Consider the following 19,245-nt stretch of genomic DNA (forward strand, 5'->3'; position numbering starts at 1 on the left):
GCACAGAGCACCTTGCAAACAAAACAAACTCTAAGCCTGTCCGGCTCTAACTAAACATCAGGATACCTCACTATCCCACTACAAGCCTAAGGTCTGGCACCAAGCAAAGTAACAAGTTGTCCATAGGGAAAGCTTCATACCTGGTGGGCTGTAGCTGCTCCTTGACTCAGTCTCTCCTACACCCTGCAAACCTAACAGCCCTCTCTTTTAAGGCTTCCTCCCCAGTAATGAGCTTAGGAAGCCTCACCTGAGGGCTCCTGGGAGTAAGGAAAACCCATAGTGGACTAGGGGTGTGGACTGGAGCTCTCCCACTTATCCAAGTAATCCAGCCCATGTACCTTTAAACAAAAGAGCCCTAACAGACTACGCCCTGCTAAAGCAGCATGTATCCTCCTGGATGTTTGCTACCGTGCCTGGCTGAGAAAACCAGGTGAGATATACACCCCAGAAAAATATTTTTAACACTGTTTTAGATTGCATATTTCATACATATTTAATTTCTGAAATCTTTGCGTTAACACTGACTTCACTAAAGCCAATGTGTCACTCTTTACAAATCCTCATATAAAAATAAGGACAATACGATATATTTGTTGAAACCCCACTTGATTAAAATAATATGGCCTACTGTATGTTAGCTTCCTTTTCTCGAGTTTTGTCTAATTATGCTTCTTGCATTACGTTAAGTTATGGAGCACCGGTTACAAAAAGAGAGAATACCAATTTTTTTTGTTGTATAGACATAAGCATGTATTGCATTGTTAAAAAATAAATTCCCACTGGAGAGTTTTTTTTTTTTTTTTTATTACATTCTTTTTCACTTTGCTGCGCTAAATCATGTATGCAGCAAAAATAGCTCTGTGATGGGTTCCGGTATATTTATATATATAAATATATATGTGCCAGAAAGGGTAATATTGGTTGATCTCTCGTGTGCAGCATACTGCTGTGGTCTCTCGCTTTCATGTTTACGAAGCATTGTTTAATGGAAAGGCGGTGTTTGTGGTGAAGCTGTAGCAAAAGCACACAATGCATTTGTATACAGAATATGCTACTATTTTATTTTATTTTTTTTCAGTTACTTTGTGTATGTTTGAGGGATTACCGGTATCTGCAGTAATTATCTGTCTTGACATATGGGGTTTTCCCCAGGATATTTAAAAAAATAAAAAAAAATAAAACAGTGTTTGTTCACAGATTACACTACTGATTTACCATATATGAAATGTCTACCTAATCTTCCTAAAATGTTTGTGATATTTCCATGTATTTGCCCCGAGAACCAAGGCCCACGTCCGGTGACAGTGACCCTTTGACTGGCGTCCCATGATCTAATGCTGGTTGATGAACCACAGTTTGAATTTATTAGAGCAAGATGTAGAATAACATAAACTTCAGAAGAAGACATCTCAGCTGATGCAATTTACTTATTTGTATATTAACAGGTATAAAACACTTTTGTGGACTATCTCGTTTGGCACCAATATGGCAATATCCATTTTTGTATCATTTTTATTGGGATAATTAGGTGGTAAGCTTCTTGTGTAGAACTTTGCATTGCTCTATATGTCTGGGCATGCAGAGACTATTTTGTCTATATGACACATGTTTCTTACATCCTATAGAAGGTAGTTTCATATTCATTTTCCAGTGTGTGATGTTTTTTGTATTAATGAAAAACAATCTTTAAGTAATAATACTTTCACCTAAATACATGTATAATAGACTAATAAGGAAGAAGCCAGATCAAGTCGTGAAAAAGCAGAAAAACAAAGTATCCTTCGTTACACGAATATATCCTATTTGAAAGTTTACAAAAATACAAAACTATTTTTCTACATATTGCAAAAACATGCATTTTATCATCTTCTGCAATTTGTGTTAAAAACATGGGAAATAGTGTGACTATAGAATATCATTTACTTTTATATACTTTTAATATATTTTAATTAGTCGTGGTTTCCATTTTCTACTGAATTTAATAAAGCCAATGATATGTTCAGTGGAAAATTACCTCTTAAACCCTTGCCATCAAATAATGAAAAAGGGAACAATTTGTTAAAATGTTTTCACCTGTATTAGTATACATTGTAATAATAATAAAAAAATAGAATATAAGAATATAATAGAAAAATAAGAAACTTGTGTATAGGCTTATTAAATTAAATAAAATTGGTAAAGGGAATGTCAGTCATAACCTATTTAAAAAGTCAGTATCATTAAAATGTAATTAGTTTCAGAAAATATATATTTACATTTTTCTGCAAATGTCAACTGAACTGTATGGTTCACTGTTTCACAAACAAACCAAGTTTAGTGAAATTTAGTGTATTTTTACTTTCCAGTGGTTTTAATTTACTCTTGATGTAAATGTTTGTCAGATCAATATATCAATGATATATTTACTGGAAATAAAGGATATAGGTTATTTAAAACAAGTCTATGTTTTGTGTTTATTTACAGTATACAATCATCTGTTCGAATTATTATTAAATATATTTACCAGCATCCATTGGACTGTTGTCCAAGATGATTATTGTGTGTTTCAGTGTTGGCATGTTCAAAGGTAATAACATAAAAATGAATCTCAAAAACACACTGTAATAATAAAATCTAAGCTCTTTATTATCAGTTACCAATAAAAGATAATAACGAAAGCTTTAAATATATATGATGCACCTACCTAAACAAATTGCTTACATTGGTTCCAAAATCTGGTATTATTATACTAATAGCAATCAAGAAGTGAGCATGGGATAGGCATAAGGCTAAGCTAGATATAGTATAAGGCCAGGTATTAAGGAAAGGACTCAGAGGTTGGGCAGACTGGATGGACCTAATGGTTCTCATCTGCCGTCACTTTCTATGTTTGAAACTAAATCCAACAGCATAACTTTTCTAAGCAAAGCAACAATGTCGTCTTCCTCTCCTGTTAAGAGAGACTTATGCTGTGGCCTTGTATGTAAAGATCATGATGGGGCAATACAGAACACTTTTCAGGAGCATTAAAATATATGTAAGGTATGCTGCACGGTAGGTTGTAGCTTTAAAAGGTGATTCTGGATAATCTGTAAATAATAAAATACAAGTTTATTAGTAAAACCGTGACTCGGGACAAAGTAATCAGAACATATATAACACAATTATTATATGGGTGTCTGTATCAAATGACATAGCAAAGAGCATGCTGTATCTTTTTTAGGATCCCATCTGCATCTTGATCTCCCCATTCCACATATACAAAGGCATAGATTTGGTAGAACTGATCACCCAACGTCCAACAGGGCGATCCATAAAAGAATAAGGTTTGATAAACTTTACAGGAACAGAATTTGGCGCCCTTTTGCTTGCAAAGAAACCATGAAATAGTGTGATCTCTGAATTATCTTGGCTTTGAGGGCTAGTTGTGTGGCTTGCTGGGAAAAATATTAACCCAGCAACATGTACAACAGAAACACAGGGTTACCACCTGAAAGTGTTAGTATTTTAATTTATTCTCTTTGAAGATGTTTAGTAACATTTTACTTGGGGACCTAGGAATTTGATGACCTGCACTGCAGTATGCACAGTAACACTCAACTAGTGTTTGAGTTTATTTACACAAAAAAACACACAAACTAGGAAAATAAACCCATACTTACCAGTGGAATTGTTATATATTTTAACACATGTTTTATCATTTTCTCTTGTATCAATGAGAATTGAGTTTTTATCACTACGATCTTCTGTGAAAGAGAATAAACACATGTTAGCAAATATAAATCATAAAATAGTGTTTAGTAATCAAATCAGATTTTTTTTTACAAAACTGTAATATTTGGAGCCTTTTTACATGTTAAAAATACACATTTGAAAACATTTGATATAATCTAAAATGCGCTCATCATACTTAATATTTCTCTGTTTTGACAACTCTATTTGTGGAGGTTCTTCTAAAAAGGTATAGAAAAATACTGATAACTTGGACATTATTTTCTAGCCATACTAATATTAAGGTTTTTATTTTTATTGTATAAATAAATCAATCCAGTAAAGGGCCTTATATGATTCATACTGTAGGTAGATTACGATTAGCTTCACTTCACAATGTGACTTAAATATGGTGCTATTATTACGCTTAATTATCCTAATGAAAATATTTTTGCTGTAATTTAAAAGCATCCATTATGCTACAAGTAGGGTCTTTTTAATCTCTGATATCACAAAATTTGAATTATTGTTTATACCTCTTGTATAAAGATGTTAAAGAAAAAAAAAAAACCAAAGCTAATGCACACAGTAACCTCTTATTTTTTGGGACAGGTAACTATACTTACTAACCTTTCTTAGGTTGAGGTCCAGTTGTGGAAATTTCACCCCACAAATTCGGATGCGTATTTCCTTCATGTTTATACCGGCAGAAAAACCTCTCGCCCAATTCATTTTTGCTCACTGTAATCCAGCTAGTTAAAGAGTACGTTTGGATTTTATCATCTAGCATCATTTCTCCTTGTTCAGACAATAACTCCTCTGTGCTTCCCTCTTTTCTCCAGGTCACTTTGATTACATCAGGGTAAAAATTATCTAGGAGACACATGTATATAACCTGGCCTGTTCTCTCAATTCTCTCCTTCGATGTACTCAAGATGGTCGCCTGGGGTGCTTTAACAGTCCGTGTGTCTAAATATAGGGAAAAATCATCAAAACATAAAGTACTGAAATCACATCTGGCATAACTGAGGTATTCTCTATTTTTTGTTGTAAGGCTACAACAGTAATTATTTTCTTAACCTGGATCTAGTATTTTATATAGGAAAATGTGAATTCATTTATCTAATATCAAAATAATCCCACCCATGTTTTTTAATCTACATTTTATTTAAAAAAAAGTCATTCTAACGTAAGGGAATGCATAATTAAGTACAGCACTCCAACAGCATACAGAAACATTCCCTAAACAATAAAACGACAGGTATTGAGTATACATTAAAAACAATTACCAATAAAAACAATTCAAAAAATTGAGCACACAAATGTTTATTATATGTTTGTTCATTGGCCCCCATTGAAATGTTATTGACGTTAAACCTAATAAGTAAGTTTGATTGGTTAATTCACTCATAGTCAGTAATGTTATTAAAATAATTGAATTTTATATACTAGTACTATTTGGTAGGTTAGGTTTGTGCATTTTTTGTCCGCAGGTAAAAAAAAAAAAATGAGTAAGCTTAGGAAGTACGTTAGTTGATCACGTCTTGTTAGTAAGTAGATTTGGTACGTGGCTGATTAAGTGGGTAGGTGGCACAATGTATACAGCGTTATATCTTTATAAAACAGAAAATTTAAATCAGAAATATAAAAAGAAAGATCTTCAGGAGAAAAAAAATAGTAAGTTTCTCTTCATTGGAAATGCTCAGAAAAAGCTAATAAAAAAAATATTGTACAAAATGATTTACTGATAAAGCTCTTAAGTAGTTTTTTCCCTTTTGGGAGTCTGTCATTGATATGTTCATTTCTATTAAACCACACCTATAAACATTTTTTTTTTTCAAAAACAACCGTTACTAGCCCCTTTAAAACAAATAATGAAACTGAAAACTACTTTCTGCTGTATTATCTTAAAATTCTAAGTTTAAAAATTTTTGACTAAACATTTATGGCCCTTTCTGTTTGCCTCTAATGAAAATCAAAACTTTCTAGCGTCAAATTATAAATTATTGTTCGGGTAACGATACTAAACAGTATTTACGGAAAAAATAGTTCAGCACATACTGAGTTACCAGCAAAAAGAATAACAGCTCCACTTTCAGGAAACTCATCATGCCCACAGGATGAAAGAGTTTCCTGAGAATCAACTTGTAATGGCAAATTTCATTTTGAGAATATTTTTTGGACCCAGCCTTTATATTGCTTCAACTTTGTAAATTGGGGGGAAATACCCAACAAAAAAGCTTTTGTGGATTTTGTGTTGAAATTCAGCTGCTGAATTTTCAAATAGTTTTAAAAGAAACTAAGTATTTTCCTACAGTTATTTGAAATTGAACTGCTTAAAATACTGTTGTAAAAGACCCCCTCAAACTAAAAATACACCCTTTATTCAATGAAAAAAACTACTTCTTAGAAATGTTCTACTTTTCCAATGGCAATACTGAATGAAATTTTTTAAATTTAATTATTTATTTATTTTTCTTAATCATAATGTATGTTTTTCCATGGTTGTAATTCTAAGGTAGTTACGTAAAAAAAAAAAAAAAAAAAAAAGTGGTATTTGCTGTTTTTTTTGTATATCAGATATATCAAAAAGTACAGGTTATCTTTCTAATACTGGTGGTCTGATATCTTAACCTAGTTTTTCTTTTGAAAACCGAAATTCCTATGCCTATTTTTTAGTACATGTATTAACGTAAACATGCTAAATTGTAATTTAGTACATTAGGAAATAATTTGATTTTATGCTGTTTTATTTTGTGCTCAACATGTACTTACTTATTACGGTAAGTTTGGTTCCTGTTCCAAATTGTTTTACACCGGAGTCCTTGCACAATGGTAGTATTCTTAACAAAAACTATGTATTTGTGTTTATTTGATATCCAGTTTTTTAAAGGATTAGTGAGATTTTTAAAACAAAAAATATGGAGTGATTAATATAACATTTAAATCCATCATTAGGACTCTAAAAACTATATAAAACTATTTGTGTATTAATACTGGTCACAATATTAAAAATATAGGTTTCTAAATGGTTTTTACGAAAATATTTACATTTAGACAAAATGGAATGATTTTTTTCTTATATTTTCCTTAACACAATGCTGGCCAAACTTTTCCAGGTTATTCTTAACACTGCCATTTAAAAAAAAAAAATCACCTTGTCTGGCAGTGTTCCAGTAGCAGGAGAAAAAACAAAACCAAATAAATTAGATGCTAGGTCCACTTAAGCTTTGTATCTTCTTCTCGATAAAAGACTCCTATTTTCAAGGTATTACTATGCGAAAGCTGAACTTGTTCAGAAGCTGGAAATAAGCCTTCTGGCACATTAGCTGCTGACATAATAGAAGCTGCCAATTTGTGATTGGGAGACATTTGCTTATGTAGTGGAAGTGGGCAAATTCTAGCTATGTGCATTCTCCTGGCAGTTGGCTGATGGGCAGACCACCTTCAGCCAATCCAGGGTGATTTTGAACTGATCATTGTTTTAACCAATTACATGCCTGGAAAGCAAATTTAAGGAACATTGCCTTTGTGTTCTCTGTCCCTTCTCCATCGTAACTTGGGAGGGACTGGAGAACATTATAGTAAAGCACACTACTTTTATTAAATAAAGTATTTTTTAATGATCCCTTGGACCATTTCAGTAGTATTTATACTTAAGGGTTAATTTTTACCATTAAGAGTTCATTTTTACACTTAAGGATTTTTAAAAAAAATTGTTTTATTATTTTATTGACTTTAATAATTAGATCAGTTGGGGGTTAGTATGGAATTTAGTTTATTTTTACATCTGTAAGTAGGGGTAGGTTTCCTAAGGTTTGAATTTTAGTGTTAAAGTTACTTAATAGAGCATTTTAGTGTTTGTGTTACTTTACTTTACTCGTTACTGGTGTGTTGGGAGTCGTTAGTTCTAAATTTTGCTAGAGAGACACTAACAGTTACTTATTTTATTTTAATTTGTAAATAGTATTGGGCATTAGCTAATAAGTAGGGTAAGATAATTTTTTTTTTTTTTTTAAGAAAATACTGTGGGTTATCCCGTTTTTAAAAATATATAGATAAATTGAAATCTGGGGCCACCATACTTCCTCAAATGAGACACATATCTCATCAGAGAAAAACTGTCGAAATTGCACATTTGTGAGAAAAAATGCATGTCTTTTACCACCAACATTGGAAAATGTAAAAAAAAATTACCATATGCCCAGAGGAGGGCTGGCAGCTTCTAGCCTGAGAGGCAAGAAAGCCGACTCCCCCTCCAGACTCTTGAAACCCCTGGTAACATACAAAAGACATGCACTAGCACATGCATTTACACACTCATAGTTATAAAAACGCACAATTAAACATCCACACTCACGCACATAACATACACACATTCATACACTTACACATTCATGCTAATATACAAACATAAATACCTCAAGATTGTAAGCTTGTTTGAACAGGGCCCTCCTCACCTGTTGTTTCTGTTAGTCAAATTGTTATTATTATATACTACTTGTTATGTCCTGTCTACCCATTGTATAGTGCTATGGAATATGAAGGCGCTGTATAAAGCAATAGATAATAATATACACTCACATATGCACTCAAACTAATTCACATTCTAACACACCCTTATACACTCATGCAAACACACACTTACAGACAATTACTTTATCACACAAATCATTCCCCCATCACATTCTTACCTTCACCAGCTCTTGTTTTCCACGCTATTACCATAGGTCACATAACATGTTACGTGACTGCCTCCTCCTCCCCGCATATGCCCTTAGATAAATACCCTACTTTTCAAAAATATATAGTTTTCTTGGCAACAAATATTCAGAAAAGGGAGCGCACAACCTAAAAAGCCTAAAAAGTCACACACATTCAGATTCCCAGTTTGTGGATTGATAATGATCAATACGTACAGAAAACAAAGCAAGAATTCGGCGCACACCCAGCAAATACTATTGAGAGATAAAAAAAACACCTAAGGTAGAAATATTTGGGATTCTATCACACTATATGGCCATATATTGATTAACCCGTCACTACATCAAAGTACCCCAAGTTTGGCGAGTCCTATATAATTTTCCATGGCTATATTGCCATGAAACTTAAAGCCTTCTCTGATTATATATGCCAGTGCTCCTCAAGGCACACCTGACAGTCCAGGATTTAGGTATTACTCAGGTGAGTCTAAACTGTTTAAGGTGTTTTTGTTTTTTTAATTGGGCAGCACCTTAGACACACATAAGTAATACCTAAATCCTGGACTGTAAGTTGTGCCTTGAGGAGAGGGTTGAGGAGACACTGATATATGCAGAAACTCCTTTCATCTTGAAGTGTAAACTAGTGTAAAATGCCAGCATCTTTAATGAGTTAATAAGCTTGCCTTAATAATGAAAGTAATAAGTGGTTGGCAGTACATTGATCTTTCAGTCATCTTTAAAAAAGTTATTTAAATTTTCCATTTTATATAATTCAGTATATTACTATAACACATATTAAATAAAAATAGAGAGTACTCATATGAATTGTATGTTTCAACTTTTTATAAATCATAGCTACATAATTCATTTATTACATAAGATGTTTTTTATAAAAACCCCAGAGCATTTTATTTTTCGCACGTTTTTAGTGTCCCTTACATTTTCATTTATTTTATTAGGAAAATATGAGAAACAATTATTGACTTTTCACCATTTTGATGCAGGGTATTGCACAATTCATCTAAGGAATGAAGTAAATGAAATTAAAAAGAGTAATTTAGGTAAAATCTATCTGATAAAGGGTATTTCACATCTGATTAATCAATCACTGGACGAACACTGGCTTAATTGTGATTATATTTTTTTGACAGTTTTTTAAATGCCAATAATTAACTCCAAGAAGGCATATGTCTTATCGATGTTTGTTCAAATATGAAATCATTGACATTGTTTTTTATTGCATCTACCCTCATTCCAGTGTTTTCGGTACACAGTAAAAAAAATATTTCTTTATTATAATCATTATAGAGAATTTGCAGAAACAGCACTGCAACTTTTTCAAATCTATGCTGTTGAAACCCAAACAATTAATAATGTATTGCGGGTGTGCACACCAGTGGTATTTACTGTTCATTTTTAGTGAATACTTCCATAACAACAGGATCATGTATGAAAATATCATTTTAGTTATCCTGAACAAGATTTTTTTTGCAATCATTGTGAAGCGATTTTGTTACAACTTTGTTCACTCATCTAACCATTAATTAATAATGAAAATAAATATCTTTATTATCCATCTTATTTAACCTTGTTTATATCTGGTTTATATCCTGGTTTTAAATTATTTTTTCTCTGCAATATTTACTCTATAGAATCTAATTGTGTGTGTATATATATATATATATATATATATATATATATATATATATATGTAATAAAGTTTTTAAATAGTATATCAATACATTGGTATATAAATAAATTATAAGACAATTTCAAGCAAATTGTTTCAAAAATAAACACATTAATTATTTACATAGGGGTACCTACTTGTTACAGTGAGTTTTGTTCCAGATCCAAATACCATATATACAAAATTGTCAAACACGCCACAAAAGTATGTCGCTGATTCTTTTGCTAAAGGATTTGTCAACGTGAGTATACATGAGTTTTTTTCATAATTCTTCCCAGCTGAGAACCCATTTTTGAATTTCTCTCCATTCCTGTAGTTAGATGAACTTTTATAGTAGAGGATCCATTCCGGACTCTTGTTTTCCTCAATCCGATACCAGTGCACATGTTCATCTTTTATATTTAATCCTTCCATTATACACTCAATTCGGGCAGTTCTCCTTTCTAACTTTGTCAATGACATATCAGGTTGTACTAAGGTGAACCCTTCACTATACTCTGTGTGAATACAGCACAATTTTAGTTACATGTATAAACAGTATATATATTGCTGTAGTCAAGAACAGTCAAATATTATTTTACGTACATTTTCTATAGACTGAATTAAACTTAGTAATAATTAGAACAAAGAAAGAATTCGACAAAGTGACTATTAATAAGTTACCTGTCATTAATACCATAAAAAGCATAATACAGCGAAGAGACATCTTGACGTCTTCAGAATAACAGTAGTTGATGACAATAATGTACTGTATTGTGGTTTTAGATTATGTACTATATAAATGACTTCCTGTATGTTCAGAAATAATGGCGGAACATGGGCCATCTGCAGGTGCACTGTTAATATGAATTCCCTTAATTATTGTATTTGGGAAAAAAGAATCCAATGATTTGAACAATCATTTTATTTACTCCTATGTGTAAGAGTAATAATAGCTGAAGTCATGGTCTCCAGGCCTAACATTTTGCAAAAACCATATTAAAACAAAATAAAGCAACCCCAGGGCCGGACTGGGACTAAAAACCAGTCATGGAAATAACTGAATATCAGCCCCATATTTCAGGGTGCCGTTATTGTGTATTCAACGCATGTGTGGGGTGCCGGGCCATTTTTTTTTTCAGAACAGGGACAAACCATGCATTTATATTATTATATAAAAGTATATTTAAAGAACAAATCAGTCATAAAAAAGATAAGTATGAAAACTTAGTTCTTCATATCACTGTGGTCCATGATATCATGCAATAGGTTGAGACCATCTGGGAGAGCACCAGTATAAGGCCAAATAATGCTAAATTATATCCTACATATCCAGTATATGGGCAATTAATGCTAAATGATATCCTACATATGAAATTAACCATTCTTAAGTTTACTTAAATTAATGACTGAAAGTTATTTAAAACAATTTCACAGTAGATGCTAAATGTGAAAAATTACGGTAATTAAGTTTATCACAGTCCCAATAACCCTTTCATGTTAAAAATATGTTTCTAAGCTGTATTGCAACAGTCCAAAAACACTTATATATAAATATATATAACAAAAGTATTGGGACACCAGACCATTACACCAACAGGGATTTTTATGGCATCACATAGACATTAATATGTAATTGCCCCCCACTCCCTTTGCGGCTATAGAAGCTTCTTCTGGGAAGAATTCCCACAAGATTTTTGGAGTCTTTTTTGTGGGAATTTTTTATCCAGTAGAGCATTTATGATGTCAGGCACTGATCTTGGTCAAGAGGGCCTAGCTCGCAATCTCTATTCCAGGTCATCCCAAAGGTGTTCCATGGTGTTAAAGTCAGGGCCCTATCTGGACCAGTGAAGTTCTTCCAGACCAAACTCATCCAACCATGTCTTTATGGACCTTGCTTTGTGCACTGGGGCACAGTCATACTGGAATGGAGAAGGGCCTTCCCCAAACTGCTCCCACAAGGGTGGAAGCATTGCTCAAAATGTCTTGGTATGCTGCAACATTAAATTTTTTCTTTACTGGAAGCAAACGGCCTAGCCCAAACCCTGAAAACCAGTCCCATGCCATTATTTTACCTCCATCAAATGCACAATGCAGTCAGACAGGTAACATTTTCTTGGCATCCCCCAAACCCATCAGACTGCCAAACAGAGACCGCTACCTGTCTCAACTTCTGCTTCATTTTGGACTTTGTTGCTGCTTGTGCCCTTTGTTGGCGCTGCTTCTGAGTTTCGCCTGGCTCCTGATGTCTGCTCTGGTTGTATCCTCGTTTCCTTCCAGTGTGGTCAGAGGTGTTCCTGGTGGATGCTGCCAGGTCCTGAGTGCTTTGTCATAAGGTGCCATGTTGAACTTCCAGTGACCAGTATGAGAGAGTGTGAGAGCGATAACACCAAATTTAACACACCTGCTCCCCATTCACAACTGAGACCTTGTAACACTAACGAGTCACATGACACCAGGGAAGGGAAATGACTAGTTGGGCCCACTTTGGACATGTACTCACTTTTGTTGCCAATGTTTAGACATTACTGACTGTGTGTTGAGTTATTTTTAAGGGAACAGCAAATTTACATAGTTACATAGTTCATAAGGTTGAAAAAAGGCCTAAGTCCATCAAGTTCAACCCTTCTACCTAACCTTCTTAAGCTACTTCGAATTCTGCCATCAGGGGGAAAAAATCCTTCTTGACCCCAAGAGGCAATCAGATTTCTCATTGGATCAAGGAGCTCTAAAATATTAATGTTATTCTATGTAAAGCCCTGTATGTCATGCCTTTCTAAAAAAAAAAAAAAATACCCAGACCCCTTTTGAAGGCATCTAATGTATTTGATAACACCACCTCCCTTGGCAGTGAATTCCATACCTTTATTGTCTTCACTGTAAAGAATCCCTTCCTTTGCCGCCTATGAAACCTCCGCTCTTCCAGTCTCAGAGGGTGACCTCTTGTTCCTGTTATACAGGCTGTATACTCACTACTTTACATTGTAGCAGAGTGTCATTTCTTCAGTGTTGTGACGTGAAAAGATAAAATATTTACAAAAATGTGAGGGGTGTTCTCACTTTTGTGAGATACTGTATGCATCCTTAATCTTTTAAGCTGTTCAGAGTGAACAAAAATACCGTATTTGCTCGATTATAAGACAAGATTTTTTCAGCGCAAATAGAGGTTTGACTACAAGACTAAGGGGACCTGGATACTTCTGTCTAGCAGCCAGTGGAGGTCTCTCCCATGTGTGCAGACAATGCCCACTGTTGCCGACACTTTCTCTGGGGCTTCTATGACGGAGCACCTCCATCACATGACCTTCCTGTGCTCCACCATGGAAGCCCCGGCGGAAGTGACGGCAGCAGCAGAGGTTGTCTGTGCGCATCCTGCAGCCAACCAGCCTACTGCTGGCACTTCCGGCGGGGCTTCTATGATGGAGCACCGGAAGGTCATGTGATGCCAGAAGACCTGGCATAGAAGACCTTGCGGAAGTACCGGCCTGCAGCAGTGGAGGTTGTCTGTGCACAGACCTCCCCTGGCTGCCTCACTAGATACCAGGGAGTCTGAAGCAGGAGAGGCACGTTTAGGGATGCACTGGTAAGTCGGGGGGTAAGAGTGGCATATAAAAGGCATATCAGGGAGGCAGAGTGGCATATTGGGGGTTAAAAGGCATATCAGGGAGGCAGAGTGGCATATATGGGGTTACAAGGCATATCTGGGGCAGAGTGGCATATAGGGCGTATAAGGCATTTCTGGGGGGGGGGGCAGAGTGGCATATAAGGCATATCTGGCGGGCAGATGTGCATAACTGGGGCAGAGTGGCAAATAAATGGAAATAAAAACAAAAACATGATTTTTCTCAATCATAGTTTTTATTAAATATGAAAAAATAGTTTACATGTGAATTAACAATTACTAGTTAATCTTTTTTTCCTATAGGGTTGTCTTATATTCAGGCTTTTTCTTTTTTTCCTAAATTAATATTCAAATTTTGGGGGGGTCGTCTTATAATTGAGCAAATACAGTAAATTTATTTTAGTGCAAATGTTGTAAGGAAAAGAATAAAAAGTATATCTTGCTGGTAGTGTATACAACATATCCTATATATATTGAGAATAAGGAATAGGAGGTATAAACAGTGAAGGTGGCTAGGCACCCCTGGCTTCAGGTAACACTTTAACTAATCTTCCATCAAGACATTTATGTAGTTGCTACATTGTTTATATTGGGATGATGTTGAATATATACATACTTACTAGGTTTATTTATACAGTACTAGTAGACAAATAATTTAATTAATAAGGAAAAGAGATGACCTAACTTCATATAATTCTTTAAATAACTTTATGAACAGAAGATGTCTGACACTTTGTACCTGGAAAATGTCACTCTTGCCTGCTGGGTTACAAAGACCAGCTATGGAACCAGGTGTAGGTGTAGGATGAGGAAGACAAGGTTTCTGGGTAACTGTGGGCAGTTAGAACAAATATTCTGTGGATTTGTAGAGAAATAACCAATTTTGCTTGACTGGGATATTACGAAATGTATGTTATTTAGCTGTCAGTAGCATTTTGTAATGCACCTCAGTTGATGGTTTTCAGGTATTCCTCTCAACGTCATTGTTGTTTCCCCAAAACAGTATTAAACATATTAAACTTTAACATTAAATTTGCATACTCTCTTCTATTATATTGTATGACATTGCCACATAATCATTAATTGCTCTCTTTTGGTTGTGAGACTAGGTGCAAAGTTATTCTTTAAAGTCTCTCCATTATTATTGTTATTATTTGTTTTATATAGCACCATCATATTCCATAGGACTGTAAAATGGGTACACAGGACATAACAGGTAGTAAACAGTATAACATAACAATCTGACTTACAAAAACAACAGATGTAGAGGGCCCTGCTCAAACGAGCTTACAATCTAGGGTGTATTACACAATAGATAAAAGGTAAAAGTACTGTTGTTAGGGATGAACCAATCACACTAGTTTAAGTATTGCAGGAGAGGGACTAGGAAAGGTGAGCTAAAGGAAAATGGGAGGGCGTTAATGTGTAATGTTGTAAGCGTCCTTAAAGAAGTGGATATTGTGGGATTTTTGGAAGGACAAAGGCAGAGGGAAAGACAGATAGGCCGGGGGAATGGCATTCCAGAGGATAGGGACAGCCCTTGTGGAATCCTGAACCACAAAGGCAGCCGGTGAAGAGAATGAGAGGGGGAAGAGGTGTTAGTAAAGCGATGGAAGAGGAATATAAGTATGGCAGCAGCATTCATGGCGGATTGTAGAGGGGCGGGACGGGTAAGAGGGAGACCAGCTAAGACAGAGTTACAATAATCAAGGCGGGAGATAATGAGGGCATGGACAAGAACCTTAGTGGCATCCTGTGTTAGGAAGGGACGGATGCGGGCTATGTTGTTAAGATGGAGCAAGCAGTTTTTAGAGACAGACTGAATGTGGGGGGTGAACGAGAGGTCACAGTCAAGGGTGACAGCAAGCATAAGGAGACGGTGAGATGATTGCACCATTTACATTAATGGAAACTGATGAGGCAATGTTAGCATTGGAGGGAGGGAAGATGAGTCCAGTTTTAGAGAGATTGAATTTTAGGAAACCTGCATACATCCAAGTAGAGACAGATGCAAGGCAGTTGGTGACACGAACTAAGACAGAGGGAGAGAGATCAGGAGAGGATAGATAGATCTTTGTGTCATCAGAATACAGGTGGTATTTAAAAACAAAAGATGACATTAGCTTGCCAATTGAGGTAGTGTAAAGGGAGAACAGAAGGTAGAACGTGAACCAGGAGAGAGCAGTGCCATGGAAACCATCATGGAAACCACTCTTGGATGCTCTAATTAATAAAGTCAGAAAGCAAAGATTTATTCCTACCTCTCAATGCCACTATAGTGGGTGTTGTTATACATATCTGAATCTTGTGAAAGAAAATCCAATGATGAGGAATCAATGGGAGTCAATAAATACGTTTGTAAGCCTTGAAAAATTTCAGAAATCTTTTACTGAAAAGGTAGTATCACGCCTATCAATATGTTACTTTCCACAAAACAAATGAAGTCAATGTATTTCCTGTCAGGAAACAAAATAATTCCTTTTATGTCCTGCTCATGTATACTATATAAATAAAAGATAATAATAATAATAATATACTCTTTTGGTTTACAGATTGCACCTACTCCTTTGTTGTACTTTGAACTTGTTTCCTCTTCAATATAGAAGGATGAGTTCACATTATGAACATTATGTCATATTTAGATCTTTAGTTATGCATGCTTGTGTTTTATCCTCGCTGTACTTTTTATAAATTTTGGGTGTAATTTCCTGGCATTATATTCTGTTCCACGAGATTCATATATATTATATTCTGTTCCACCAGACTTTTTTTTGGCATTATAGTATTGGCTCGACTATAGGCCGCACACGATTATAGGCCACACCCTAAAAGTTTGGTGCTATTTTAAGGAAAAATGTATTTTTAAAGAAAAAATACAGATTAGTGGAATGGTAAAACAGTATTTTACCTAATAAAAAGGAATACATGTATTGTAACATTTTTGGTATCTAATATGCAGTTAGTCAGCATAGGTTATATACAAACAGAAATTTGAAGGTCCCCCTTAATTCATAATGCACCTTACTTTACCCTCTGCTCCCCTGATATGCCACTCTGCCCCCCGATATGCTTTATGCCCCCTAGAAATGCCAATCTTCCCCCCCAAAATGCCACTCTGCCCACCCCAGATATGCTTTATGCCCCCTAGAAATACCACTCTGCTCCCCTGAAATGCCCCCCAGACTTACCAATGTACCCCCAGACTCCCTGGTGTCTAGCGGGGCCGGCCAGTGAACGTCTGTGCGATGCACGCAGACAACCTCCGCTGCCGGCACTTCCCAGCAGTGCCAGCAGCGGCGGTTTTCTACGTGCATTGTGCAGACCTCCACCGGCTGCTGGAGAGTAGAATCCAGGTCCCCTGCAGCGCTAAATGAAAAATAAAAAAAACCCACCCGGCGCTCAGAAGTGCATGCCCCGGGTGTCAGGTGATATTAATCGCGCATCCCCGTGCTAAAACCCGAATATAGGCTGCACCCCCACTTTAAAGACTTAAAGTGTGTGTGTGGGGGGGGGGAGTGCAGCCTATATTCTGGCAAATATGGTATATGCATTGCTATTACTACCACAGCATTACTCACTGCAGCCCCATCATCTACTTACAGTGCAATATAATGTTTACAAGAATTACTATTATAAATATTTTTTCCATGTGAGTGTTTCCAGTCATTTGTGGTATCCAATATAACAGTTCTGTAATTAATACTTTTTTTTCTATTGCTGTTGCTACTTGACATTTCTGACTTTGTTGTAAACTAGCACACCACAACCTTCTGCCAGCATCGACTACACAGTCAGATGTATCACTTTACATCTATCATTGTTGCACCTCATCTGACCACTGTCTGGATATACAGTGGTTTCTGTTTCTTTTTCTTCTTTTAAAATCAACTATTGCTTCATTCTTACAGCACGGTAACAAAAATAATGGTTAGAAAGTATTAGGTTGCTGAGTGAAAATACCCGCACTCATTCGATTGTTCCAAAATGTGTAAATTGTAATACATAATAAATTGTAATACATTTGCAGTTTTCAATAAACAAATGTAAAACATGTAAAAAAAAAAAAGTTTTAAGATATAAATCTAGTTTACACTTGCTATGACTGCCTTTCCATACGGCTTAGTTACTGCCCTGAACTAAAAATATTTTCATTCATTTACATGAGTAAATTAAGTAAATAAACCCTCTATACAGCAACAAATCTTGGATTCCTGTTAGCCTTCTGTTTCTTATTTTCTAAGTGCCTGTTCCAGACCCTAACAAAAAACAATATTAAACAAGCTTGTAAGATACAAGTTAAGAGGATATTGTACATGTCACCAATGTAGCAGCCATATGGTGTTGATATGCCAAGCTGCACAGAAGTATATACCATCATCATTCAGTTGAATATTAGTCATACTCAGTGTACACAATCTATCCGACTCTGTATCCAAAGACATTCTATTTTGATATTCTTCTAGTATCTCTTTCTTTGTAGGTTTATAGAACAAAAACCACTTAATATTTTTGCTTTGATCCTGGTGGTACCAATGAAGACCTTGGCTAATTACTGACACTCCATCAACTTTACATGAAAACTTTGCCGTCTTCCCGACTGGTTTGGTAATGAATGCTGGACTCTGTTCAAGTTTCAATTCCTGGCAAGAAACTAAACATAGAACATTAAAACAAAAGAACAAACCCAATTTGTTTCCTAATTATTTAAGCACATCACAGTCAGAATCGTGATACTTACATACACACATCATACACAATAACACAGGATAAAAAAGAATACTATATGGAGCCATCATTTTCCTGGTAACTGAATGCTTTTGAAGTCTGATCTCTTCAGCTTCTTAGATTTAACTGTTTTTTGGAAAATTTCCTTTCTTCTACCAAACCATAAACGTTTTGTGTTCTCAGCATAGTTCAAAGCCACAAATAACCACACTAAACAAAACACCTGACACACATGCATTACCAAACCACAAGATGTGGTGTAAAGTGTTTAACCCCACAATACATGGTATTATTCTATTATTTTGCTACATACAATATTGCATACAAGATATCCCTCAGTATACAGCATATAACTTCAAACAAATGTAAAATAATTCAGTGATGTAAGAGAATGTCACTTAATAAGATATATTCGAAAATAATTAAGTTCACAAAACTAGCTTCCCATGTCCAAATGCTTCATCAACATGTGAAACTAGCTGTGTTGTACACTTTTAGGACACTGGTAATTCATATACAGGAATGGAGTCTTGTACACACACAAGCAGTGATCCTGCTCCCAATATGGATTTTTTATGTTTTAAATCCCACTTGTCTTTCATTGGTACTTACACACCCAGAGGGTTTTCCATCACCTAAGGAACCTGAAGTGAAGCATGGTCTATTCATTAAAAGAGATACCTATCCTATCTTTGGAAATTAACAAATTTTAGTATATCTACAGTCATATGAAAATGAAAGTACAGCTTCTTAGAATTCTATGGTTTTACATATCAGGACATAATAACAATCATCTGGCCCTCAGCAGGTGTAATAGCTACATACAACCTGAGAGG

The 19,245-nt window shown here is 35.2% G+C and overlaps 1 gene segment (V, D, J or C); it reads right to left on the reverse strand.

Annotated features, from left to right (window-relative positions):
- Positions 1-2,604: 2,604 nt before the first annotated feature.
- LOC128497106 (T-cell receptor gamma chain C region C7.5-like) lies at positions 2,605-10,876 on the reverse strand. The segment is given in 4 exon segments: positions 2,605-3,068; positions 3,642-3,722; positions 4,321-4,659; positions 10,221-10,876. Coding segments are annotated over 4 exon segments (870 nt in total).
- Between the last annotated feature and the right edge of the window lie 8,369 nt (positions 10,877-19,245).

The sequence above is a fragment of the Spea bombifrons genome, chromosome 5, assembly GCF_027358695.1.
Source record: "Spea bombifrons isolate aSpeBom1 chromosome 5, aSpeBom1.2.pri, whole genome shotgun sequence".
Taxonomy (NCBI): domain Eukaryota; kingdom Metazoa; phylum Chordata; class Amphibia; order Anura; family Pelobatidae; genus Spea; species Spea bombifrons.